Source organism: Leucopleurus acutus (genome assembly GCF_964270905.1).
Source record: "Leucopleurus acutus genome assembly, chromosome: 1".
Classification (NCBI taxonomy): Eukaryota; Metazoa; Chordata; class Mammalia; order Artiodactyla; family Delphinidae; genus Leucopleurus; species Leucopleurus acutus.
Window position 1 is genome coordinate 195836818 of NC_139142.1, and position 26093 is coordinate 195862910.

At 46.7% G+C, this 26093-nt stretch overlaps 1 protein-coding gene across 5 annotated transcripts in view; it reads right to left on the minus strand.

Moving 5' to 3' along the window:
* Positions 1-26093, minus strand: part of FRMD4A (FERM domain containing 4A) — a gene marked incomplete at both ends in the record, with an annotated part of 616891 nt that overhangs the window by 118758 nt on the left and 472040 nt on the right. For 4 of the 5 annotated variants that reach the window (XM_082854721.1, XM_082854724.1, XM_082854722.1 and 1 more), the window contains 3 exons: positions 2115-2199; positions 13707-13799; positions 25868-25962. In XM_082854721.1, the coding sequence (XP_082710847.1) occupies positions 2115-2199; positions 13707-13799; positions 25868-25962 (273 nt within the window). Of the gene's footprint in view, positions 1-2114; positions 2200-13706; positions 13800-16441; positions 16474-25867; positions 25963-26093 lie in introns of those variants that run through there. The other variant, XM_082854723.1, reaches the window with a different exon arrangement.

Here is a 26093-nt window from a genome sequence, read left to right on the forward strand (position 1 = left end):
TGCAACCCTGGGTGAATCTCATAACCACCCTGTGCCTCATCTGTTTCACAGGGAAAACTAAGATAAAGATAGTCTTCATCTCAGAGACGGTGCAAAGATGCAGCCACACACAACCTACAGAAGGCGCTCGGCACCAAGCCCACCACGGCGCCAGGGGCGTTAAGGACCAGCTGTCCTTCTCCCTGGTCATTAACGAGCTGCCCTAAGGCTGCACTCCTGAGACAGAAGGGGGCGTGTTGGAGGGCGGGTGCAGAGTGGGCGTTCACTTTAAATACATTCTGTTAGTTAGGATTCTCAACCCAGGGCGGGGAGCGGTATTCTGCAAGCCCCTCTCCCCCGGGACGGGGTGTGTGCTGGATTCTGTGGGCGTTTTGGGTTATCCAGTGAAAGGAAACACTACAAGCATATGGGGGACCTGGATGCAAGGGACTGTCCCACTCAATTAAGAACTGTCGCTTGAATAGACGTGTCCGTGAAGAAGATGTACAAATGGCCAGAGAGCATACGAAAAGATGCTCAACGTCGCTAATCGTCAGGGAGAAGCAAACCCAAACCACAGTGAGATACCACCTAATACCACTAGGGTGGCTACTATTTATTTGTTTGTTTTTTGGCTGCACGGTGCAACTCGCAGGATCCTAATTCCCCGACCAGGGATTGAACCAGTGCCCTCAGCAGGGAAAGCGCAGAGTCCTAACCACTGGACTGCCAGGGAATTCCTAGGCTGGTTGTTATTAAAAAAAAACAACCCCAGAAAATAACAAGTGTGGGTAAGGATGTGCAGAATGGAATCTTCACACACTGTCGGTGGGAATATAAAATGGTGCAGTCGTTATGGAAAGCAGTATGGCAGCTCCTCAAAGAATGAAAAATAGAATTATGATCTGATCCAGCAATTCCATTTCTGGGTATTCACCCAAAACAACTGAAGGCAGGGACTTGAACAGGTATTTATAAACCCACGTTCACAGCAGCATCATTCACTACAGCCAAAAGGTGGAAGCTACGCAAGGGTCCATGGACTGGTGGGTGAATAAACAAAACGTAGTAACTGCATACAATGGAATATGAGCCATAAAAAGGAAGGAACTTCTGATATCGGCTACAACATGGATGGACCTCGAGGACATTATGCTAAGTCAAATAAGCCAATCACAACAGGACAAATACTGCGTGATTCCACTCACGTGAGGTACCCAGAGTAGTCAAGTTCCTAAAGACAGAAAATAGAATGGAGGTTGCCAGGGGCTGGCGGTGGGGAGTTACTGTTTAAGGGGTACAGAGTTTCAGTTCTGTATGATGAAGAGTTCTGTGGATGGATGTAAAACAAGGTAAACGTACTTAATGCCACTGAACTGTACACTTACCAATGGAGACCATGGTAACTTTTATCACAGTAAAAAAACTGTCCCACCCCATAGAGAACAGACTTGTGGTTGCCAAGGGGGAGGGGGGTAGGGGAGGGGTGGAGTAAGAGCTTGGGATGAGCAGATGCAAACGAGTATCTATAGGATGGATAAACAACAAGGTCCTACTGTACAGCACAGGGAACTGTATTCAATATCCTGTGATACACTATCATGGAAGAGAATATGAAAAAGAATGTATATATATAACTGAATCACTTTGCTGTACAGCAAAAATTAACACATTGTAAATCAACTATACTTCAATAAAAAAAATAAAAAATTGTCTCACCCAAAGTGCCAAGAGCATCCTTTTGAGAGATACTTCCAGAACATCCAAAAATGATCAAATATACATGCATTTGGTTATAAGAGGTTCATTTATAATTGTGAGACCGAGTGCATTTGTCACATTGGTCTGGGTTTCCCTCTTTTGGCCACAGTTGCCAAGTTCAGGAGACCCCTAAAGTCAAGCTAAGGAACACCTCCAAGGAGCTAAAACACAGTGATGGGGTTGGAAGTAGTCACGTTATGAACACCTGATAGCTTTAGCTCCACGGAGTTCTCATTTATTTATAGTCATTAATTTATAAATTACTTCTACTAATCAATAAAATTGCATTAGGGGCAGCAAGTTGGGATTCCCAGCTTCAAAGGAGACTTCCAGATTTCAACGGAAAACTCTGAACAGGAAGAGGAAGTTCTTACCTTGTAGATACAGGACTTGGCGTTCAGGAAGAAGAGCTCTATGGTGGCATTGTCCTTTAGGTATGAGATGCTCTCTATATAGAACCTGGAAGAGAAAAACTGCCAGTGAACTACAGAAGCATCAACCAACCAGGCAGAAAATCATGTGTTCTCCGAGTTACATGATTTGACTTGAGGATACGGACGCCCGATCCAACAGGAACAAAAGAAAACGGCATCATCTATTGCTTCCACCATATTCCTTTTTGAGAGAAAACAGTGCTTTTCAAGTTCGTTTACCGTGGGTTAGGACCATCATGACTGACAGCCCTTCTCATAGCAAAGAGCCGGCCTGCCATCAACCTCTAAGAGTACACTTGAACTTGACCATTTACTTCCTTTTTCATTACCTGCTTTCCAATTTTTTTATAATGTCATTTGTTTCCATTGCATTACTTTTTGTCCTCATCACTGTTGAGCTGGAGTTTTAGAAGATAATTTCTTCTGCTTAATCGAAAGAAGGGCCCTATTTCTCCTTGAGATGGTTACAACAGGTCTTCGTGACGACGGCAAGGTGGGGTTTGACGTCTGCATGTCCAGAGAGCTGTGGCTGGTGTTCTTAAAGCCGTGATATTCATGCACATGAAGCCAAATGAGAATTGGATTTTTTATCCAGATGAAACTTATGGATTTTTGTCAAGACAACACATGCTGAAATTATTTAAGTTTAATTCAATGATCCTTTACACATCGACTCTGGAGTTTATTCAATTCCTGAATTAGGGAAGGCACTTGTACTTGTCTAAGGCTCAGCTGCACTGAGGGAGCTGTGATGAGAGGGGAGAAGGAAATGATTGGCAAGCAGAGCCTTGGAGGGGAAGAGGTTCTGAGTGGGGTGGCAACACCTGGAGGGCACTGGGTACCTGCCTCGTGGAAACTGGGGGCCCCAAGAGGGGGCAGGAGGTGAAATGAGAAGAAACAAGTGCTATGATCGTCCAGAACAGCGTTAAGATGTGATGGAAAGAATCCTGGGGAGGAAGCCGAGAGCCCAGTGATCTGGGCCCAGCGCTGTGTGATTCAGGGCAAGTCCCATAACCTTGCTGGGCTTCCGCTTGCCAGTCTGTAAAAGACAGCAGGACGTGGTCAGCAGTTCCCCACCTAAGAAGCCTGCTGCTTTCAAATACTGGAACCTAATTCAGATTAAAACAACAACAACGATAGCAAAACCAACACACCAACACTGTAAGGCAAACAAAATGTGTGTGTAGGCTTGGGCGAGCCCGTGGCCCCCCCAGTTTGCAGCCTCTTGTCTACAGACTAAGTAAACAACATCTTTGACCATTTTACAGATGTGTGCAGAGGCTGTCGTGATGAATACAACACAGATTCATTTAAATTTGTAATTGAATCCAGAGTCATCTTCAGAGATTAGTAGATATTTTCAATCCGCGGATACTAGTCTGACAATTACCATCATGGAGGGTCTACAAAATTTTTGGAAATTACGATATAGTCTTTATTCATGCAAAGCCTGGGAATGAGGTGGCTGGTTGATCTCTACCACCACCCCCTTCCCTACCAAAAAAAAAAAGAAAAGAAAACAAGCACCTGCCTCCGCCTTTTGGAGCAAGTATTCTAGGTCACGGAGGTCTCCATAAAGGGCCTGAGTGTAAAGCTGTACTACCTTCACTCCCCTAGTAATGGAGACTTGAAATATAGAAGCAAATTCTACGTCTCAAAGCAAAACACAGTTTTCCCTTGGTATCCACAGGGGATTGGTTCCAGGACCCACCTCTCCCCCAGGATATCAAAATCCTCAGATGCTCAAGCCCCTGATATAAAATGGTGCAGTAGGGCTTCCCTGGTGGCACAGGGTTAAGAATCCACCTGCCGATGCAGGGGGCACAGGTTCGAGCCCTGGTCCTGGAAGATCCCACATGCCAGGGAGCAACTAAGCCCGTGTGCCACAACTACTGAGCTTGCGCTCTAGAGCCCGCGAGCCACAACTACTGAGCCCACATGCTACAACTACTGAAGCCCGCAGGCCTAGAGCCCGTGCTCCGCAACAAGAGAAGCCACCGCAGTGAGAAGCCCGCGCACCGCAATGAAGAGTAACCCCCGCTCGCCGCAACTAGAGAAAGCCCGCGCACAGCAACGAAGACCCAACGCAGCCAAAAATAAATAAATAAACTAAAACAAACAAACGAAATTTTAAAAAGTAAATAAAATGGTGCAGTACAGTCGGTACATATCCGCGGGTTTCACATCTGATCCGTGGATATGGAGAACCGACTGTAAGTTACATTTGATGTAATTAAGAAGTCCACATCCGTTGTAAACTTTCTGGCGAGGGGTAGTCAGAATAGCAAAACCAGAAGGAGGGAAGGAAGGCAGACAGATGGAAGGGAAGGGAAAGGAAGCAGAGGAGGGCAGGGGGAGAGGGTGACAGAGGCTCGGGATGGGGCTTCGGGTGGGTCAGAGCAAAGCCAGCTCAGCTGGGCGACCTGCAGGCGTGGCCTATTACGGATCCATCTTGCTTCTGTGCCTGTGTCCGAGCTATTCCTCTCACTTCCGGAGCCATCCTCCTGCACACCCCAGCTCACCCCTGCTCCCTTCAGACTCACTCAGGGTCACCACAAGCTTTCGCTGACTCTGCGGACGGTCCCCACAGCAGACCTCCTCTCCTGGGCTCCGGTGACGACCTCTGCTTACTGTGTGGCCCCATGGTGCCGTGATTTTTCTGTTCCCTGAGATGCCTTCTTAGTAGGCTGCTAACTCCTTGAGGCCTGGGACCAAATCTCATACATTTTTGCATACCCAGCACTAATCCAGAGCCTGGCACCAACACTTAAGGTTCTACGAATGAAAGATGCTTTCAACTGCTCTCCTCTCCACACACCGTTGGTGGGAGTTCTTACTGGACAGTGAAATGGGCGATGAAGACAGTGCAGGAGGGAGAAAAAATAATAAATGATTTCCCAGACCATTTATGATTGGGGGTCTTATACTCCACACCCAGCCCCTGTCCCTCTGCCCCTTCTTTCACCGTGGACATGGAAAGCTGCTGCCCATGCAGGGCTGCTGATGGCTTTCAGTCCTAGAGCCAGAAGAAGAGCAGAGGCTTCTAGAGTTTGCCAGTCAGTGACCTTGGCTCTGGAATAATAATTCTGAGTCGAAAGCTGTTGGGTCTGAAATAACTTAATTTTTTCAAAACAGTGCCGTACATCTTGATCCCATTTGCTTTGCTTTAATTCTTGAGAATTAAGGAGCGAAGACATTCTTCCCCCCGGCCCCCCCCATTTTCTCCTCAACAGCATATTAAGAAAAAAAAGTAACACTTCCCTTTCCAACTCTCTAATAATGGAAAACTGAAATGAGATGGCAAATTCTATGCCTTTTGAGATAGTATTTGTTCCCTGGCTGCACAAGAGACAGGAAGGTGGAGGAAATAACAAGCATATTCTGAGATGGACAGGAAAAAAAATCACCTCCTTTTGAAAGAAACTGGAAAGCAGTTTCCTGTTAACCTTTATCACCAAGAAACAGCCTGGGAAACCCTGTGAGTTCCAGGTCTGTCATATTATTGTTCTGTAACCCTGGAGATATATATATATATATATATATATATGTATTTTTTTTTTTGCAGTACGCAGGCCTCTCACTGTTGCAGCCTCTCCCGCTGCGGAGCACAGGCTCCGGACGCGCAGGCTCAGCGGCCATGGCTCACGGGCCCAGCCGCTCCGCGGGGGGATCTTCCCGGACCGGGGCTCGAACCCGCGTCCCCTGCATTGGCAGGCGGACTCTCAACCGCTGCGCCACCAGGGAAGCCCAACCCTGTATATTTAATTCATCCCGAACTTTCCTTCTGCGCTAGGAAGCTAGTGAGTCAAAAGCGCCCAGAGAAAAACAGACCTCAGACATCGCAATCCCACACCGAGGCCCAGCGCGCTCTACCGGAGAAGACACTTCTAGGGAAACGGGGAAGGTTGACGGTGTGTGTTCAAAGTCCTGATGCCAGTTCTGTTCCTTTGGATTTTCCTGAGAGCCTGGTCAAAGGTCCTCCTTTGGGGCAGTAGGTGGCGATGTTGCATTTGCTTACCTACCAGCGCAGAGGGCTTCCTCAAAGACCGGGTTCACAAAGAAAATTCCAGGTCTCTGGGTAAACCTAAGGAAATGAATGATGTCTCGTAGCTTCAGAGGGTCTGTGTGGACAATTGCAAGTCTGATTCTGTATTAACTATGCGTTTTGGATGCTTTGACGTCTGGGGCCTTGCTGACCCCGGAGGGACAGCCCCTCCCAGGCTTAGCCAATTCCTAAAGATGGTAAAGGGTTCACCTGTGAGCATACCTTTTGCAGGCAGACCAGCCAATCCAGCGCCCACATACACTTCCTCGCCTCCCCTGTGGGGATTTCACATTCCCGGCTGCTATGCACCTGCCTTAATCATCCCAGGGCCAGCAACTGGATAACCTGGGACAGTTATAACATGCCCCAAAGCCTGCTGAAATTATTCAAGCTAGCCAATCCTAAACCTGCTTACCCTGCCTCACCCATTCTCTCCTGCAGAAATCACAATAAACGCTGGTGCCCACAGGTCCCCAGCTCCCTCTGCCTCCTGGCCAAGCCTGGTGCTTCCCCATGTGGCCCTGCCTGGCATGGGGTACCCCCTCCTCTTGGGAACCGAGTAGCAATCTCTCTTTTCGATGGCAGTCATCTTCTGATCTGTTGGCCCCAAGTACCTGAACACGAATAAAACCTCCAATTTAAAACAGGCTCTTCAGCATATTTAGTAGGACTGAATCTTTCTTTTATTGGCCACACCGCACAGCTTGTGGGATCTTAGTTACCTGAACAGGGATTGAACCCGGGGCCTGAGCAGTGAAAGCGTGAAACCCTAACCACTGGACTGCCAGGGAATTCCCAGTAGAACTGAATCTTAGGGCTTCTTCTTCTTTTTTTTAATATTTGTTTATTTGGCCGTGCTGGGTCTTAGTTGTGGCATGAAGGACCTTTAGTTGAGGCATGTGGGATCTTTAGTTGTGGTACGTGGGATCTTTAGTTGTGGCATGTGGGTTCTTTGAGTTGCAGCATGTGGGCTCTTAGTTGTGGCATGTGGGATCTAGTTCCCTGACCAGGGATCGAACCTGGGTCCCCTGCATTGGGAGTACGGAATCTTAACCACTGGACCACCAGGGAAGTCCCTTAGGGCTTCTTTTTGAGTCAAAGGAAACGGTGCTCTAGGCCAAGGGCAAACCTGGCTCAGTACCGTGACTGATGCCACACCCAACCTGACCCAGGTGATGCTAACCTGAGCATATTATCAGAAGGTCTAAGTGGGCATAAACATGTGCTATGCTCGTACATGTCTGAGCATGTTAAATACTGAAGGCTCTGAAGCCTTGGGGAGTCTCAGGGGGCGGAGACTGAACACCATCCAGCAAGATGACGTCAGCTAGGTTTCCCCCACTGGGCCCCCTCTCTCCTCCGCCCTCTCACATCCACCCCTTGGCACTTGGGAATCACTGACTATTTACAGCAAGTGTTAATTAAATGGCCCAGTGATTTCATTTTGTAATGAACACAAATGTCACATTTGGAAGGTCTGCTTTTGGTAGCAAAAAGGAGCGATCGTAATGAGAAGGATAATTAACACTGCTGTGAGTTTCTGCGGCCAAATCTCTCTGATGTTGAGAATTTCAACAGCGCTGAAAATCCTAACTGGGACACCCAGTTGAGATCTAGCAAGTTCTGGTTAGCAGGCACCTCGTTTTAGATCCATGCCATCCCTGTTACCGTGAGTGACAGGAAACAGCACCGGCTGTCTTAATGAGCCCGCAAAGACACCAACAGTCGGGTCACGAACTCAACTGCAAAATCCCCTCTCCCGGATTAAAGCTTCTGGGCATCTCCTCTCTTTCTCTCTCTCTCTTTTTTTTTCTTTTCTGTAGCTCACTTTTGTTTATTGTTTGTGAAACTCTAAGTTTGAGGAGACACATCTAATCTCTATTTATTTTCCTACAAACAGTGTCGATGACCAGAGCTCCGAGGACATGGCAGGAGAATACACAATGAAAGGAACAGCGCAGACATGGAGGAATCATCCTGAGCATACACTTGTATCTACAAAAAAAAAAAGGACAGAGGGGCTCCCTTGGGTGGGTGGGCATATTTTCCTTCTATGTTTTCTCGACCTATTTCTTAAGCTTGCCTGGTGGACACTACCAGAGGGTCGCTGTTCTCAGTGTCGGGAGCTTGCCTCTCAGCATTAAACAAGGGTCTCGTCGTTGACTTCGATCTTGGTCACACACTGATCGCTGGGCTGCTTGTAACGGATGTGTGTGAGGGGGCAGGAAGGGGGGAGAGACGAGGCTGGGTGGTCATGCACAAGTCAGGTCACAAGGGACATGAGGAGGGCGGCCTTAGCATGCTAATGGAACGCCAGGAACACCATGAGTGGGGGATCAGATAAGAATTCTAGGAAGGTGCTCGGTGCAACACATAGGATAGAATGGAAGGGGCCAAGACCAGAAGCAGAGATGAACAAGGAGATTTTCAGGACCAGGAGAGGCTTATGAAGGTCCTAATTATAGCCATGGAGGGTGTGTATGGACAGTAAGGGATGCAGCTCTTAAAGACATGAAAACAAGAGGAATTCATGAATAAGAGGCCAGAGAAGGGAGCAGGTGGGAGACAGCAGATGACGTCAAAGGCGACTTTCAAGTTCCTGGCTTGAGGGGCTGCATGGGTGGTGGTGTCCATCGCAGAGATAAGGAGGTGTCAGGGAAAGAAGAGCGAGTTGGGGGCAGAAAGATGATGACATTATTTGATTCAGACAGGGGAGGGCAGAGAAGCGCCTGTGGAATTTGGTGCCCAGAGACCTCCAGTGACCATGGGGGTGATGGGACCAGAAGCTGGACCCCCAGAGACTGAGGGATCAATGGGACATGGGAAAGGGGGCAGCAAGTCCATCCTTCTGAACCTTTGCTGTGAACAGAAGGGGGAACAGGGGTGGTAGCTGTAGGAGGAGACAAATCAGGGAGGGTAGTTTCTTTTCTGAGGGTGGGAGCATCATGGAGGGGCGTGGAGGGGAGGGGTCAGTGGAGAAGCAGCTTAAGATAGAGGAAAAGAGAGGGAAAACTAGAGGGAGTGAGCTCCCTGAGGTGGTGGGAGGGGCTGGAACTGGAGGGCAGGTGGACCCACCAGCCTCGGAAGATCGGATGAGGGGTGTGTGTGTGTGTGTGTGTGTGTGTGTGTGTGTGTGTAAGAGACAGACAGAGACCCTGGAAGCTGGGGATGGTGCATGTTCACCTGTTCACTTCTCTCTTCCTACCTCTTCAAATGGTACCTACAACGTAGCAAGCGCCGATGAATATCCAGGAATCAACAACCGAATCCATCGATAATGGTGAGTACGTAGCATGGCGTTCGCAAGTGAGAAAGCTGTTGACACCTCTCAGTTGAAATGAGAGTGGCTTTTGGCTCTTAAGGCAGCAGTGACGCAGCTCAGGGTGACAAAAAGGGGCTGGAGGGACCGAGGCGTGTACCTTGTAGAAGAGGAGAGAGCACGGGGCAGGGCAGAACGCTTCCCCACTGGACGTCCCCCTCGTCAGGAGATGGCAAGTCTTTCTCAAGTGGGACTAACAGCACGCATCTCAGCTTCTGGAAAGCCTGCTTTGCCACTGAGGATGCCCCTTCCTCCACCAAGGTGCTTTCCAATAGGGTCGCCAAGCTTTGGGACTACAGGTTGCTTTGTCCCCCGCAGGAGGCGCTGTGTCATGGTGCTGAGTTGGGTAGCTCCAGAGGAGCAAGGTCAGGCCTGGGAGGGCTGCTCTCCACGACACCTCTTGCCCAGAGATGGGGGCATCTGTCCTTTGCAGATGGACGCTGCTGCTGCAGATGTGGCCAAGCGTGGAGCCAAGATGGGCCAAGGGCAGCGATCTCAACTCGGGTCCTCTGGCCCTACTGCACAGGCAGCAACGGCAGGCTCTCTGGTTAGCAATTTTTTTTTTTTTTTTTTTTTTTTTTTTGCGGTACGTGGGCCTCTCACTGCTGTGGCCTCTCCCGTTGCGGAGCACAGGCCCCGGATGCGCAGGCTCAGTGGCCATGGCTCACGGGCCCAGCCGCTCTGCGGCATGTGGGATCTTCCCGGACCGGGGCACGAACCCGTGTCCCCTGCATAGGCAGGTGGACTCTCAACCACTGCGCCTCCAGGGAAGCCCTGGTTAGCAATCTTGATGTCACTTTTCACTTGTGAGACGGAGGCTGCATGGTATAAGGGGTAGGGCCCCACCATTGGGGTCAGATCTGGCTGAACAGATACAATAACTTACCAGCCATGCCTGGGGGCAGAATCTACCTAAACATCTTGGGCTCCCATCTCCTTATCTTGATTAGGAAAAATAATACCTGTTTCAAGGATTGTTGTGAAGATAATTCATCCGTAATAATGGACAGTTCCCCCTCTTCTCTGACCTTTTTCCTTTTTCGGTAATTATTAAGACCCTGATGCCACTGTGGCCATGCCTGGTCATCTGACTGATGAGAATTGCAGGGATCAAGTCCCTTCGAGGGTAAATAACGGGTCAGCGAAGGCAGGTTCTTAGCCCTCCATCCTGTCATTCCGAGACTGTCCTGCAGCCAGCTTCACACCCTCCCAGGAGGAAATGCTCATTTCCTGGCTTTGAGGATGAAGCAAAATTCTGTGAGTTCCAATTCACGTTATTTAATATATTGGGGCCTTATTTTTCCTAATTGGTTGAATGGAAGCCATAATTCTGCCCTCACTCTCACAGATGTTTTGAATATGCATCTCAGCGAAAGAATATATAAATGCCAATTAACAAGCTATGCTGGGTGGTAGCCCAAACGTAGATCCCTGGTGACACAGGGTTAAGATGTCCGTCCACTCCATGGATTCTTAAACCTTGGCTTAAGGCTGCTGACCTTTTCCATGGTCTCTTTTATCAGGTGGTTCCACTTTGCTTTTATTCACCTATATAACTGTACACGTGTTATATAGATGTAACATATAGATGTTTAAAGGTAAGAAGAAAGGCAATGAGGGGCTGGAGAGGGGCTTCAGGGATGCACGGGTGATGGACAGCTGGGTTCTTGTTTAGAAAGGTCAGCGTGTATGCGCAGGGAAAGAGCCCAGCTGGTCAGAAGCTCTTTTGGAGACTCCAGCATATTCCAGGGTCTGGGTCTTTTATGAAGATAATCTCATACCGCTCCGTTGTAGAAAATAGCCTATAGGCATCCTGAGAAAGGCACCGAGTTATAAATTGGGAATTCTTCCCAGGCTGAAAACCAAGGTACAAGTGCGGAATTCACCCCTGTGGGAGAACCTGCTTCCTCTCTGGGAGAAGACAAATTATCCGTATTTTGATAGCATGCTGTTCAGCCGGCTGCAAAGTGGGGACTCGGGAGAGCAGGGGTTCCGGGAACCAGGATCTTCCGTGGCCAGTGCCAGGGAGACACCCACGCCGGGAGGCGGTCATAAAAATTCAGGTGACAGAAGATGAGGGCCTAAGTTCATGTAATGAAGAGGAGGGGGCAGGGCAGAGAGAGATTTCGTAAGTAGCAGCAGAGAATTAATGCCCGTAAGAATTTGACGGACAGGAAAGGGGGACAGATTTTAAGATTTAAGCCTATATAACTGAATGGATAATGACGTCAGATTTGACGGTACCACACGTTTGGGGAGGTGGGGGGTGGCTGGGAAGATGATGAATTTGGCTTTGGACCTGTTGAGTTTGATGTACGCAGGTGGCCAAGAGGTCAATGGAAATAGAAACCTGGGGCTCTCCAGAAAGATCCGCTTGCAGGATGAGCTAGAGAAAGCTCTGCCTTGTATTTCTGTGAGATGTCCATCCCTAAATGTGAATTCGGAGAGTTTTTCCTAATGAGCATTTGGGGAGGTGCCTGCTTTGGCTAACTAGGAAAATGCATGTCCCTGGGTCTTCAGTCACCCCGTCCCCAGTTCTACTGTTAGGCTGGTTCTACCTTGGCAGTTCTCTGTGTATCTGGTTCCACGGAGAGACGTTGGCTTGCAGTGATGTGGCCCCATCTGCAGGCAGAACCTCGGCCACAAACACTTCAACCCAGCAATCTCACAGCGTTCCAAGCTTTTCTCCAAGGCTCGTTCCCCAAACCCACACATAACTCAACTCATAACAGACGCTTGAAGAAAAACAGCTAATATGCAACCAGCCCAGTGTTTTCTCTTCTTGGCTAACGTTCGCAAAAAGCATCACGGAGGAGGGGGGCCTGATCCGTGGCAAGTGTACGTACCCATCTCCCACTGCGGGTTAATGACTTGCTTAAATGCAACCGAGTCTCCCCTGATGCCGCCACCCCTCCCGGCGCCACCGTTCCTCTTTGCTGTATAGGATGACTTTTCCATTTATCTGAGAAAACGTAGTCGCCGTTAAAGAGAAGATGACACTGAAATCGTGCCCATCAGGGATGGAAATGGCGACCATTAGCTCTGATATGTTTGCAGCTGTTAAATCAAAAAGGGATTAAATGCAAGTTTAAATGTACTCAGCCAGCTGAGATAATGACACATACTCCCGCCTGTGAAAGGGACCCTTTACCTCTGATTTTTGCCTTTCGCCATATCAGGACGGCTACACTTAAAACTGTATTCTTGGCTGTCCTTTTCAGGAGGAACTGAATTGTGAAGCATTGGTGTCCTGCTCTTGAATTTCTGTTCACATGTTTAAAAAGTGCTGGGTCTATGCATTGAGTGGAAGGGTTAGTGTCCAGTGGAAGGCTGAGACATTTGAACCCAAGTACCTCTGCAGCTGTGTAGACAGAAACAGCCTGGTGGCTCCACAGACTGGGCGCTCAGGGAGCCGCTAGATCTGGGGACTCAGATTCTGGCTTTGCTACGCATGATTTGTACTTTGCCCTTGAACCCATGACATGATCCCCCTCTGGCTTCACACAACCTTTTGCAAACCCAAGGGGTCAGCCTGGTTGACTTCATAAGACTATTGCAAATATTAACTATAAGAATCATATAGTCACGAAATAAAACTTCTTACAGTACGTTAACGAACAGAAGATGACTATTGTTTCTGATATATTATTACACCATAGCCTCCCTTAGTGGGAAACGCGTTAATCTGTGATTTGCTGCTGGGTTTCAACTATTCCTACCTGGGATAAAACAGGCAAGTTTCAAGAGACCAAGCAGCACTTGTGACGGAAGGAAAGAACACGCAGACTTTTGCTACGTAGCTTCGAAGGCCACCAAAAGAAACCACGGATTTGTGTTATTCTCAGAGACTTAGTTTCCTTTGAGATATATGCCCTCCTTCCCCCGCAAAAAAGCAAAAAAAAAAAAGGGTTTTATTTTCATTCCACACAAGCATCCTATTGTCAGAGCACAAACACATGGGTCCACGCACACACGCCGACATGCCTTACACACTCACGCCCTGTGTTTACATCTGCTGGGAATGAAGCTATACCACAATCTCTATTCCTGGCAACGGACCAAGACAAACTTGACTTCCCTTTTCTTTGATCGCTCTACCCTCCCAGACTTTTCTGACAAAGGAGGGGGGAAAAAAAAACACGAAAGGATGGATACCCAATGTACATACCTGACACAAAAGTATAAAACCACTGGTCCCGACTTTTTGGGGAAGTCGTGTTCCAAGACTCTTCGATCTAGTTGAAGCCAGTTTAAGTGTCCCCTGAGGAAAAGAGAGACCAGTGGGTTAGGGCTTTGGGTTTTGCTGGAGTTTCTTGGGACAAAGGTATATGTGCTGCAAAACATGCGTGACCACAGATAAACGTGGCCCTCTGCCTCACTCTTAAGTGCTCAGTATTTGCAGAACCCAAGGGAATTATCAGGGGAATACTGCGTCAGCGGGAGATACTGCATGACAGTCAAAGTCGGGGGTTTGAGACCCCCAGTCCATTTCCTCAATGGCACTAAAGTGAAAAGGCAATCATACTCTCTTTCTTCTCCTGAATTCCCTAACCACCACACTCCTGACTGCCTTTTCTCCTGAAGGCCTCCAAACACACTATAGAAACATGTTAGCAATCTTCACAACATCTTGCTGGAAGCAGATGGGGTGCAAAGTGAATCAGAGACAGTTTCTTTAAAAATGAAATGTATACCGACCATACCACCCAGCCACTCCACTCCTAGCTATTTACCCAAGAGAAACGAAAGGTGTCCACGCAAAGACTTTTTACACACAGATGTTCACTTTATTTGTAATAGCTCCAAACGTGAAACAACCCCAATTTTTACCAACGGGGGAATGGACCAATTATGATATAGTTATAGAATGGAATACTACCCAGTCATAAAAACAATCAGCTATTAATACACACAGCAACAAAGATGAATCTCAAAATAATTATGCTGAGTGAAAGAAGCCCCACAACAGAGAGTACAGACTGTATGATTCCGTTTATAGAAAACTTTAGAAAGTACAAACTCATCTGCAGTGACAGAAAGCAGACGGGTGGCTGCCTGGGGGTGGGTGATGGGGGGGAAACACAGGGAGGACGAGGAAACTTTTAGTTGTGATGGAGATGTTCATTATCTTGATGGCGGTGACGGTTTCATGGGTGTAGACGTATGTCAATACTTATGAAATTGTACACTTTGTGTAGTTTATTGCATGTCAACTTTACCTCATTAAAGCTGTTCAAAAGTGAACCACGGAAATATCTGATGACGTATAAACGGGGTCACTTCTGCATTTATTTCTCCCTTCCCTCCCTCTCTCCCTGCCTCCTTCCATAAACATTAATTGACCACCTTCTTCAAATAAGGGCCTGGAGATGTAGCAGTAAGTGAAATCAACACAGTCCCTATTCCCCTGATGCTTATATTCTTGTTAGGAGACAGACACTCAGCAACTATTTCCACAATTATGTAATTACTAATAGTATTAGGACGATGAGTTATGAGAACCTGTAAGAACCTGATCTAGTCCTGAGACCTGAGAAGTACTGCTTGGTGTTTGATTGAGATTTGAAGAATGACAAGAGGAAAGCAAAGAGGAAGGGGAAACCACTTGCCAAGTAGAGAGGCCAGCATGTGCAAACGCCCTGGGGTGGGAAGAAACCTTGGTGTCATGAGAGTAGAAAGGGATGAGGCTGCAGAGTGGTGACCAAGGCCTTGGAGTCAAGTTGAGGAGGTTGGTCTTTGAAGGGCAAGGCAGGATCACAGAACAAGTACGAGCAGAGGAATCTACCCTTGTCCTTCTCCTCTCCTCTCCTTCCCCAATCTCGGTCCATCATCCTGGAGGTCTCAGAGTCCTATAACCGCCTTGCCTTAGTAATGAGCTCATGCTGAACAGACACAACTGCACAACACTTCCTCAGGGCCTGATGCTGAGCGACACTGATGTTTATAACGTATATACCTGTGTGAAAGGCTGGCACTTTCTAAACAAAAGCTGTGGCACCACTGTATTAAAACGTTTGCTCCTCGAAGCCTCCAAAAAATGAAAGCTAGAGAACATTCTAGAGGCTTCCATCTCCATTCTGAGATGTCATTCAAACTGCACCTTTTGCACAAAAAAGTAAATCCCTTCTTCAATGAAGCCTACGCCTGTGGCTCCAGGGTTGAGGATGAGAGCTGCTTTGGAAGAGTGTCCGCCTGAGGAACCTGGCCTCTTTCTCCTCCAAGAATTTTCACCTAGACAAGAATGTTTTCCTATTAACTTTATGTTTCATGCTTGGCGACTCTTCTCTGAGTACAGTAAGGGTAAAAAAAGAATGAAAAAAGAAGTCTTCTAAGCAAAACGACTGGGCCAACATCTTCCAGAAAGGCGGGATAAATTCTCGTCCTGAATGCTGACAGTGCCCCTCGGGGATCATGTTGTTTCAAACCTCTGCACCTTAGCTCATGCTGTACGCTCTGTCTAGAATGCCTTTCCTCTCCTTCACGGCACAGCGAAGTCTGGCCCATCCTTCAAGACCCAGCTCTCCTATGTCTCCTCCAGAAAACCTTCCCCGACACCCCTACCTCACACCACACACCAGCCTGGGCTGTGGGTCCTCCTCTGGACTCACACGGCACCCATCCCAGGCACACCTCTGCTGCTGCACTTCCCGAAGTCTACGGGACTTATTCTGTGTACACACTTTTCCCCAACAGACTTTTTATATCTGGAAAACACAGAGAGATCTACCCTATAAGGTAACAGCATGTGCACTTTTGATTGATTGGAAGGTAAGACAAACAGACCTCATTATCGGGGAGTAATAAGCCATAGCCCCTCCTTTCCAGCCTCTGAAAATGTCCCAGATCTCCTACGATTCTCTCTCTGTGCTCAGCCTCTTGCAAACACGCCACATGCACACTCACCCCAGGACTTTGATCATGCGGTTTCTCCTCATCGGAACAGTGTCTCCAGCCTCTTTATCTGAATGATAGCCATTGTTCAAGGCTGAATTCAAGCCTTACTTTTAGTGAAGTCTTCCTTGACTGCCTACGTCTGGGGTTTCTTTCAAACAGCTCCAGAGCTTCTGGTTTGTGTCATCTGCAAGGCATTTAGCACTGCCTTGTGCAATTAGTTATTTAAAAAACATGACCTGTCTCTCCAACTAAGTTGTAAGTTTTCAACATTAAAAAAAAAAAATCATCCCCAGATCTTAGCCCAGCACTTGGCAAATACTACGGACTCAAAATTACTTGCTCATTGATGGGATGACTACCTCCAAAAGCAGATGATTTGTGCCCTGATCTTAATTTATAAAAGTGACTGAGTGGCAACACAGAGAGGTCAATGCCACTGAAGGGAAAGTTTAATGTTCCTCACAGTTTCCTGGAAATGAGAGGCACCTACAGCATGCAGGGCCATGAGGAGAAGCACAGTGTTGGTCATAAGGCAGAAAGGAATATGGGGAAGACACAGGCCAGAGGCTTTTTTAGGGTTTTTGTGGAAAAGGCAGGGGGAACAGTTTAGGATTGGCTAGTTTGAACAATCCTGGCGGACCCTGAGGCATAAGAGCTGTCCCTGGTTCTCTGGTAACTGGCCCCCAGGGTGATTAAGGACAGGGAGAATGTGGGCTTGGGATGTGAGAGTTACATAAAAGAAGTGATTCAGAGTGTGGCCTCAGGGTCACCGGGGGGATGGAAACAACTTTGGCTGTTAGTTTGGCCCTGTAATGAATGATGCCAAATAAATACAGAATATGCAAAAACTCGGAAGAGAAATCCATTCAATGACCATGCAGATTTAAATTTTCATCTTTTGCCTTGCAATAATTCTTGATAAAGAGTCTGGTGAGATAACCCCTTAAGGATCCTCTCAAGAAAGACAGACTAGCATGGTGCACAGTGGTTTTCCGCTGGTCCCAAACTCAAGGAATAAGGAGGAACCGAGAGATGGAATGCTTCACCTGTGCTCTCAAGATCAGTCAATGGGCCAGGCTTGAGAAATCCTCACCCCACCCCAAGGGCACAGCATTTCTGACCACTCAGACCACTGGGGGTTTGACTTGGCTTCTGGGGGCCATAATTCACTTGGTGGAGAGCCTGAAGATGGGGACCTTTTGCTTGAAGAGACACAGACATGCACATCACTTGGATACCACTCTACTGGGTTTGCTCACTGCCCATCTTCTTCATCCATGTTATCAGAGGACAAATAGGCACATGGATCCCCCCTCCCTAGGTAATTTCATTCCCTACGCTAAACTTTTTAAAAGAACAGCACTCTAGGGATGAATTCCTTGGTTCCCAGCCATATATTAGTTTAGCACTGATCAGGCCATGAAACGACAAGAAAGTAAGAAAATGGTCAAAAAACAGAAAGAACAAGGAGGCCAGAACTTCCCCTAAACCGAATAGTTAGCCTTGGAAGAAAAATGAATTTCCTTCCCCCATGTCCCCTACTTGGATTCCTCAACCCCAGTTCTGTGTGGGATGGCATGACACACACACACACACACGCACACACACGCACACGCACACACACGCACGCACAGGCAGGGTTCCAATATCTGCGGGGAGGTGGGCTTCCTACACCTGGAGTCCCGGGACCCTCAGGTGGAAGGAAGTCACTCCTTCCACTTTATGTACCTGTACCAAAACCTCTCCACTGAAGGCGCTACAAAGGGAAAGACTGAAGGGCCAGCGACCCACCCCAGGTCCCTCAGGATAACTGCCCAATACTGAGGCAAAAGCTAAGAGATGCATTAAAAACCCCAGTTCCGAGGCCGCCACTTTCCACTTGTTGAAATATCTCCTGCGGATCGCGTTGCGTTCAAAGTCACATTTCCTACACCCAACGGTATCAAGGATTCCTCGCTGTCTGGGATTTTTTTCTTTCATATGTAACATCTCACGTTCCTGACATCAGGTCTCTTCCTCAAACCTCTTTTCTTTTTTTTTTTTTCCTTTAAGCTAGGATGGGATGGGAAGCAAAGAGTATAAGAAGCATTTTCTCTATACAGTTTAACTAAGAGATCCTCGATAGCTTGGATTTCATTATCTCATTGATTTTTCATTTGAGAATGCACATCGCTGCATTTGCCGATAACAAAGCAAAAAAAAAAAAAAAGTCCCAGCAGACCCTCAGGGTATTTTTGTTATTGCTTGACTGATAACTGTCTTTAAAGCTGAGCGAGATAACACCCCCCATTTGGTTTATGGTGGCAATAGGTCAAACCGTTAGGTCAGTAATAAATACGCAGTTGCTTCCAGGCAACAGAAATTGGATGCATTTATTTAACAGATTGCTTTTAGCTTCTAACATATAATACAAATAGATTTTTGGTCCAAGCATTGGAACCTTCAGTAGAGATGGCCTTAAGGACAGCTTTCTTTGCAGAAAGTCACTGGAGGGTGGAGGTGTGTGATAAGTCTATCTGAACCCATCACTTTTTGGACCCCAGGGGAGAATGAGACTCTGTGCCTTGAGAGGTTTTTATCGTAGACAGCTGATTCGTATGGAATGAGCTTCCAAAGAAAGTTTAAACAAGAGGATGAAATTCTTACAGATGTCACTGGATGGAGAGAGGGGGTGGGGAGTTCTTCAAAAGGAAGAAGATTTTGCTCTTCAGTGTCCGTGAATCAGAAGTACGTGTGCTCAGCAAGGACAGCTCAGGGATACTGATTTAGCTAGAATCCCTCAAATAATGGCTTTCAAGTATTGATACGTTGAGTGTATGAGTGAGAGAGAGAGAACCTGCAAGAGTGATGCACGCACACAGATAAAGGTAAGGAATGTACTGGGGAGCCCGGATGACTAAATCATGGGCTCTTTTGTCCATCTGAATTTATGCCTTTAATTTTTTATTTTATGGAGGAATTGTTTGCTCCACTATGTCCTCTGAAGGCTAGCCCCAATTTTCTTTTCTAGTACCTTCTACACTATCTTGATATTTACCTCCTAAACTAAAAATACAAGCTCTCCAAGGGGTCAAAGGCCAGCTACTTCTGTATCTCCAGGCTTAACAGTGGATGCTAAATAAACATTTGCTAAGAAGTGAATACACTGGCCTCAGATAAGCCCCACAGATCAATATTGCTGTTGGTGCCATGACTGCCCTCCACGTATAGACACCGCTCCTGCCTTAACTAAACAGTCTCCATATTCGATGAGAATTCACCTCGTCCAGGATCCGAGTGCCCCCGTACCACTCGCTTTGGAAAGGAAAAGGTCAGGAGAAAGCCAGGATCTCTAAGGCCCCCTCTGGTTGCCTCATTCTTTTTTATTTCTCTTAGCTGCACACAGGAAGAGTTCTGCTAAAGCCCCTTTCCAGTTACTGAACAGAAGTTTCTGTTGTTTTCCGCAGCATCCGAGGGTCTACGCAGGCTGCCTCCAAGGGGGTAACGAACGCTGAATGCTGCGTTCCCAGAAGCAGCTATTACAACCCAGGCACCGAGGTTGTAGCCATTGATTTTCTCCTTAGTCTCGTGGTACAGAGCATTTAATGAACGGAAATCCCAAACCTATTTCTAAATAAATGACATTCCCAGGGCTGCATCTTGTGGAGGTTTCTTCTGCAATTGGAAAATTGCTTTTCTACTTTTTTTTAAATTGTACATCAGCTTGTGACTGGGAAATGCTCATCAACTAGACCCTCTTCAGATGTCTCAGTCAATGCCAGTCCTGGGATGCAGGACCCAAGGACACTGGAGGACAGAGGACTCTCCCCATTGTCCTGTCATTGGGTCTACGGATGTATTTCCAGTGTGTTGGGGGCATTTTGGACCTTAATTATCCAGATAAATCATACTCCTTAAACAGTACCTATCCAATTAATTAAGACACAGCATGTTGTTAAAAAGAAGAGAAAGCCTTAATTGGTTCTTAAACTTAGATTCTGTCTTCAGAGTATCTGTGAACCCCCTAAAACTTAAGCGCTAATTATTTTGTGTGTAAACATTTGTGGAGGTGAAGGAATGTAACTGAAATTTCACAGGGGTCTGTGATTAAGTAAGAGGTTAAGAACTGCTCATTTTCTTAATTGGTATGTGAAAATACATTCTAACTGTATGTGGCTTTGAAAATGTGCAATAATGGCTAACCGAGTTTCTTAACCTTTTCCCTCAACTTCCTAAGTACTTCTTAAAGTATTTTTACATGGATACTCATTTACAGCATTTGACAAACAATCCTTAACATTTACAAGAAGAGATTCAAATTTAAATATTTTACATAATCATGACCTCAGCTTGGGGTGTGTTTGACAACTTCTGCTGAAGAGTCTAAAAGTTGTTTAGTTATTGCTTTTGATGATGGGATTCTCTGTCAAAATTTTTTTTTAATTAAAAAAATTAAATCTTGGGTGTTACAGGTGTTTGTCTAGATCTCAACTCCTTGAATTGCACACTTTAAATATGTGTAGCTTAGTATGTCAATTACACCTCAATATAGTTTTTTGTAAAGACACCAAAACAGAGGAGATAAAAATTATGACTGAGACTAGATCATATAACCAAGAATAGGGCTGTATGGATTCAAATTGTACAATCAGAACCATGAGTTCTGAAAAAAAAAATCAACTTGGTTGTTGAAACAGCAGTGGAAATGTTTCGAAAATAACATGTAAAAATAACTTTCCTTAAATGATGGACACCAGTGTTTGATAAATGAAAATCTTGATTACTCTATTTGCACTCAAGGGAACATTAAATCTGAACTTCTGAGTTGGTTTGCAAACAGGTTTCCAGAGTCTGGAGTGGGGGAGGGTTTATAACTTTGCAGGTTCCTGGTGTGTGTCCTGATGGGTCCCAAACATTTAAAGTTCCAGTGAACTCAGCTTCTCTTCCTGCATCTGGAGGGAGGGAGCAGAGGTAATTTACACCAACATTACCCTTTCTCTAGAACAGGGGTTTTCAAACTTGGCTGCATTTGAGAATCATTTGGGGAGCTTTCAAAAATCTTAATGCTCAGGCCACACTCAGACCAATTAAATCAGAATTTCTGAGGGTAGGGCCCAGACACCGGCATTTTATAAGGTGTCCTAGGTGACTTCAATGCAGAGTCAAGGTTGAGGGTCATGTCTGTAGCAAAACATTAATAATTATTTTAAGATCAAATTTATACTAGGCTCTTACTTGGCCTCAGAATGTTTTAAAGACCACCAAAATGTCATTGTTTGCATGTATCGCCACAATTCAGATATTCACAGATAATCATCTACAGACACACCTCAGAGATATTGGGGGTTTGCTTCCAGACCACCGAGATAAAGTGAATGTTGCAATAAAGTGACTCACACTAAGTTTTTGGTCTCCTAGTGCACATAAAAGTTATGTTTACACTATATTGTAGTCTATTAAGTGCGCAATAGCATTATGTCTAAAAAAACAAAGGTACCTACCTTAATTAAATATACTTTACGGCTAAAGAGTGCTAACTATCATCTGAGCCTTCCGCGAGTTGTAATCTTTTTGCAAAAGTGACACCAAAGCTCACTGATCACAGAAAACCGTAACAAACACAGTAATAATGAAAAAGTTCAAAGTATTGTGAGAATTACCAAAACGTGACACAGAGACACGAAATGAGCAAATGATGTTAGAAAAATGGCACCGACAGACTTGCTCCATGCAAGGTTGCCACAGACCTTCAATTTGTAAAATACACGGTATCTGTGAAGTACAATAAAGGAAAGCATAATAAAATGAGGTCTGCCTGTATATCTCTTTTTATTTGTGCAGAATTGTTAAGAATAAAAGGGGCTAAACGCACTTGAATCCAGGAATAGAAAAAGACATTCATGGGAAACTGATGAAATTTGAATAAAGTCTGTAGTTCAGGTATTAATATAGTACCAATGTTAATTTCTTCGTTTTGATAATTATCACATGGTGTGTAGGATATTAACATTGGGGAAGCTGGGTGAGGGGTATAGGAGAACTCTCTTTGTTCTGTAAATCTAATTCTTTCAAAATAAAAAGTTTTAAAAATTGAATTAAGAAAGAGAAGGCGGAGCTAGTATTAATCCCACACGATTGTTGATTAACTAACAATAGGAAACATCTCTGCGCACTGAGTCTTGCATTGTGGCCTTGGACACACTATTAATGAACACAACTTAGGGGTGAGGACACCCGTACTTAGAGAATCTTCCAATTTTGTCTACATTCTCCTCTATATTTCTTTTCTCCAGGCCCGTCCAGATCCTACAAAATTGTCATCAACAGCAGTTCATATTGAAAGACTCACTGACCTATGACACATATGGCCTACGTGCCATATATTCTACTATTAAGAATGATAACACTGCTGGGAATACCTAACACTGGTGCAGCATTTTATAGTTTATAGCACTTTCTAAGTTAGTCTTGTTTTGATTTGCACTGGGAAAAAAGGCAAATGCATGGACTACACCATGGGTCGCAATAAAGGATGAAAGTTCCACGCATTTTATTATAAAATACGCAGCGTAGCACCTGCAGAAATCACACGTGCGCGTGCACACACACACAACACAATACACATGCACAATTTGAAAACACAGTTATTAAATGATCTTGTGTTAGTGACTAGTGGTGCCCCGTGTGAGGGCTGGGGGGTGGGGCCACAGGGCAAGCCTAGTGGTTAATGCCCTGTGATCACCACCCTAGACCAAGCCTGCGCCCTGCACAGGTACCGTTCTGTGCTGACAGCTTTCATTCATTCCTTTCCCAGCAGGAAAAGGAGAAAAGGTCAGATGACCAAAGAGGCCAATAGCCAACGCCTCTGGCCCCAGGTGTTGTCAGCCCATGACTGACCACGTCCTGAGTCACCGCCACCGCCCTCTCCTCTTTGTTCTGTCTCCTTATCCTAGTCCCTTGGAGGCCCGGTTCCTGATTTCCTCGGGGTCCCTGACACTCACCATTTCCCGGTGAGTCAGGCCCATCTGCCACCTCTTTTCCAGGAACCGTCTGCCAGCTGCAAAGCCCTGTCCACTGATCTCGGCTGGCCGCCTGCCGCTCCTACAGTCCCCAGAGGAACGCTCCCGCCCAGGCTCGGGGTGAAGAGGTTGGTGGTGGCCACTCTTCCCCTGGACGGTGCCAGAAGATGGTTCATAATCTCTTCATCACTGCCCCCCAGAGGGTCCTCCAGCTGCCAGTTCCACCAGGCCAGGGGGAAGGGACCCTTCCCTCCAGCCTGGACTCTCTCTCTCCGCCCTCCACCCCGGACACACACAAGCCTTCCCTGCCGGCCCAGGGAACCAGAAGCGCCGAGAAAGACCCGGAGCGGTCAGGCTCCATTCCATGGGACAGGCGGACGGGGCTGTGTGGTTTTGCTGCTTGCGTCTCTCCCGGGAGAAGAGCCACCTCCTCCCTGACGTTCACTTCCTTCTGGCTGGTACCATCGGGGCTGTGGTCTGAAACCTTCAGCAAGCGTCCTCCTTGCTCCTTGGCCCAGGACAACAAGCTCCTTCTCTGACGCTTGTTTATTCAAAAGCGAAGTCTAGTTGGGACTCCTCTCGAGTTCACTGGCTCTTTCAGAAGAGGAAACGTGCTTGGGAAATGTGAACCATGTGATGAATTGAAACTGTGGTTTCCTTCTAATTAGTGAAAACACATCTGAGTGGCAATCGGGGGAGTTTACAGTGATTCTCAGGAGAAAGGGTAGAAAACATCTGCCTTTGCGGAAGTAGTTGCTCTCGACGCATGTTTGTCTTAAAGCATGTCTTAAAATTACTCTGCCGGCTTCTTCCCATCCCAGCCCTCCGGTTCACAGACCCGGTTACTTGATCCCACCCACAGGCACAGAGAACCTTCTAGACCAGAAGCAACCACTCCTGCCTTCCTTCTGCCTCCGTTCCCTGAGGCTCCAGGGTTGGGGAGTAACCTGTTCCTTCCAGCTTTCTTTTTTTTTTTTTTTAATTTAATGCGTTTTGGGCCGCACCACATGGCATGCGGGATCTTAGTTCCCTGACCAGGGATCGAACCAGCGCCCCCTGCAGTGGAAGCGTGGAGTCTTAACCGCTGGACCGCCAAGGAAGTCGCCCTCCTGGCTTTCTTGAGGCAGGTGTGACTGCTCCCAACGATGCTCCCCGATCACACCATCACCTGAAAGGTTGCTAATTTAGAGGGTGACCACCTGTCCAGTTTGCCCACGACAGTACTGATTTACACCCCCTTTTACTCACAGGGTCCCGATCTAGATCATAAATGCTATGGCCACCCTGTCCACGTGCAGCTCCCGGAGGGTCTTCATGCAGATACACCCGATCATCTCTCCTACTGACCAACGTGGATGCCCCCGTCCTTGCTCTGAGCCCATCCTGCCTTGATGGTTCCATCTGACTGATGGGGCATAGCCTCCCTGAGCTGTCTTGTCCAGCCGCTAACCGAAGCCTGATCTGTTAGTACTGTAGGAAGTCACCTCTGTAACTCGAAGGATCTGGAGGAGTGTGTGTGCATGCGTGTGTATGTGTACACACAGAGGAAAGAAAATTGTGAAACATTTGCTTAGAACAGCTTTTTTTTTTTTTTTTTTTTTGCGGTACGTGGGTCTCTCACTGTTGTGGCCTCTCCCGTTGAGGAGCACAGGCTCCGCACGTGCAGGCTCAGCGGCCATGGCTCACGGGCCCAGCCGCTCCGCGGCATGTGGGATCCTCCCGGACCGGGGCATGAAACCATGTCTCCTGCATCGGCAGGCGGACTCTCAACCACTGCGCCACCAGGGAAGCCCAGAACAGCTTATTTTTATCCAGGAATCTGTGCAGGTGTTCACTGCAGTCTTTTGCAAACAGTTTATTAAGAAGGAAATTGAAATTTTAGTAAAGATATTCCTTCCTTGTGTTGCAAAACACCGCTGTATAGAGCCAAACGGAAAGATCACTGAACGCAAATGTACTTCTCAACAGATGAACAATCTGAATTTTCGAATTTTATATTCTATTTCAGCGTTGACAGTGAAACTGCACAGATACTTTTCATTTTGAACTTATCATTGCATTGACTTCCTGTTATTGTTATTCCAACACCGGAGAGAAATGTTTCACTTCCAGAAGTTTTCATTTAACTCTAATAGAAAACAAACCCAGACAAATTCACTTTTTAAAAAATAAACATTTCGGTTCTGAACGCGTATTGGCTTGATTATAAGAACTGGTTTACCTCATAATTTCATAATATGAGCATCACCCTAATTATATCCTTTGGCCGTTCCAGGCATGATCACAAGGCCTTTGAAATTCAGATGATGAACTTGGACTGACCCTGAACCACAAGACCCAAGTGGCCTGCAGCTGCCTTCACCGTGGACAGCTGAGACGCTACGACTTCAGGTTCTGTATTTTCCCTTCAGGTTCTCCGAGCACATGGGGCACTTACGTCTCATCTGTGAAGGCGATTCCAAAGTATTCCTTCTCCTTCAGGTTGAAGTGAGATGCCACGAGGTCAAGCAGCTCCTTGGCCAAAAGCTTGGGCTGGAGGGGGGACAAAATGGAAAAAGGGTAAGTGATGAGCGATTACTTTTCCTAAAACGTGCAATCTCAGGTTTACATAATTTTTTGGAAGGAATGTCCCAAAGCTCAAGAACATCCATACAAATGATTCT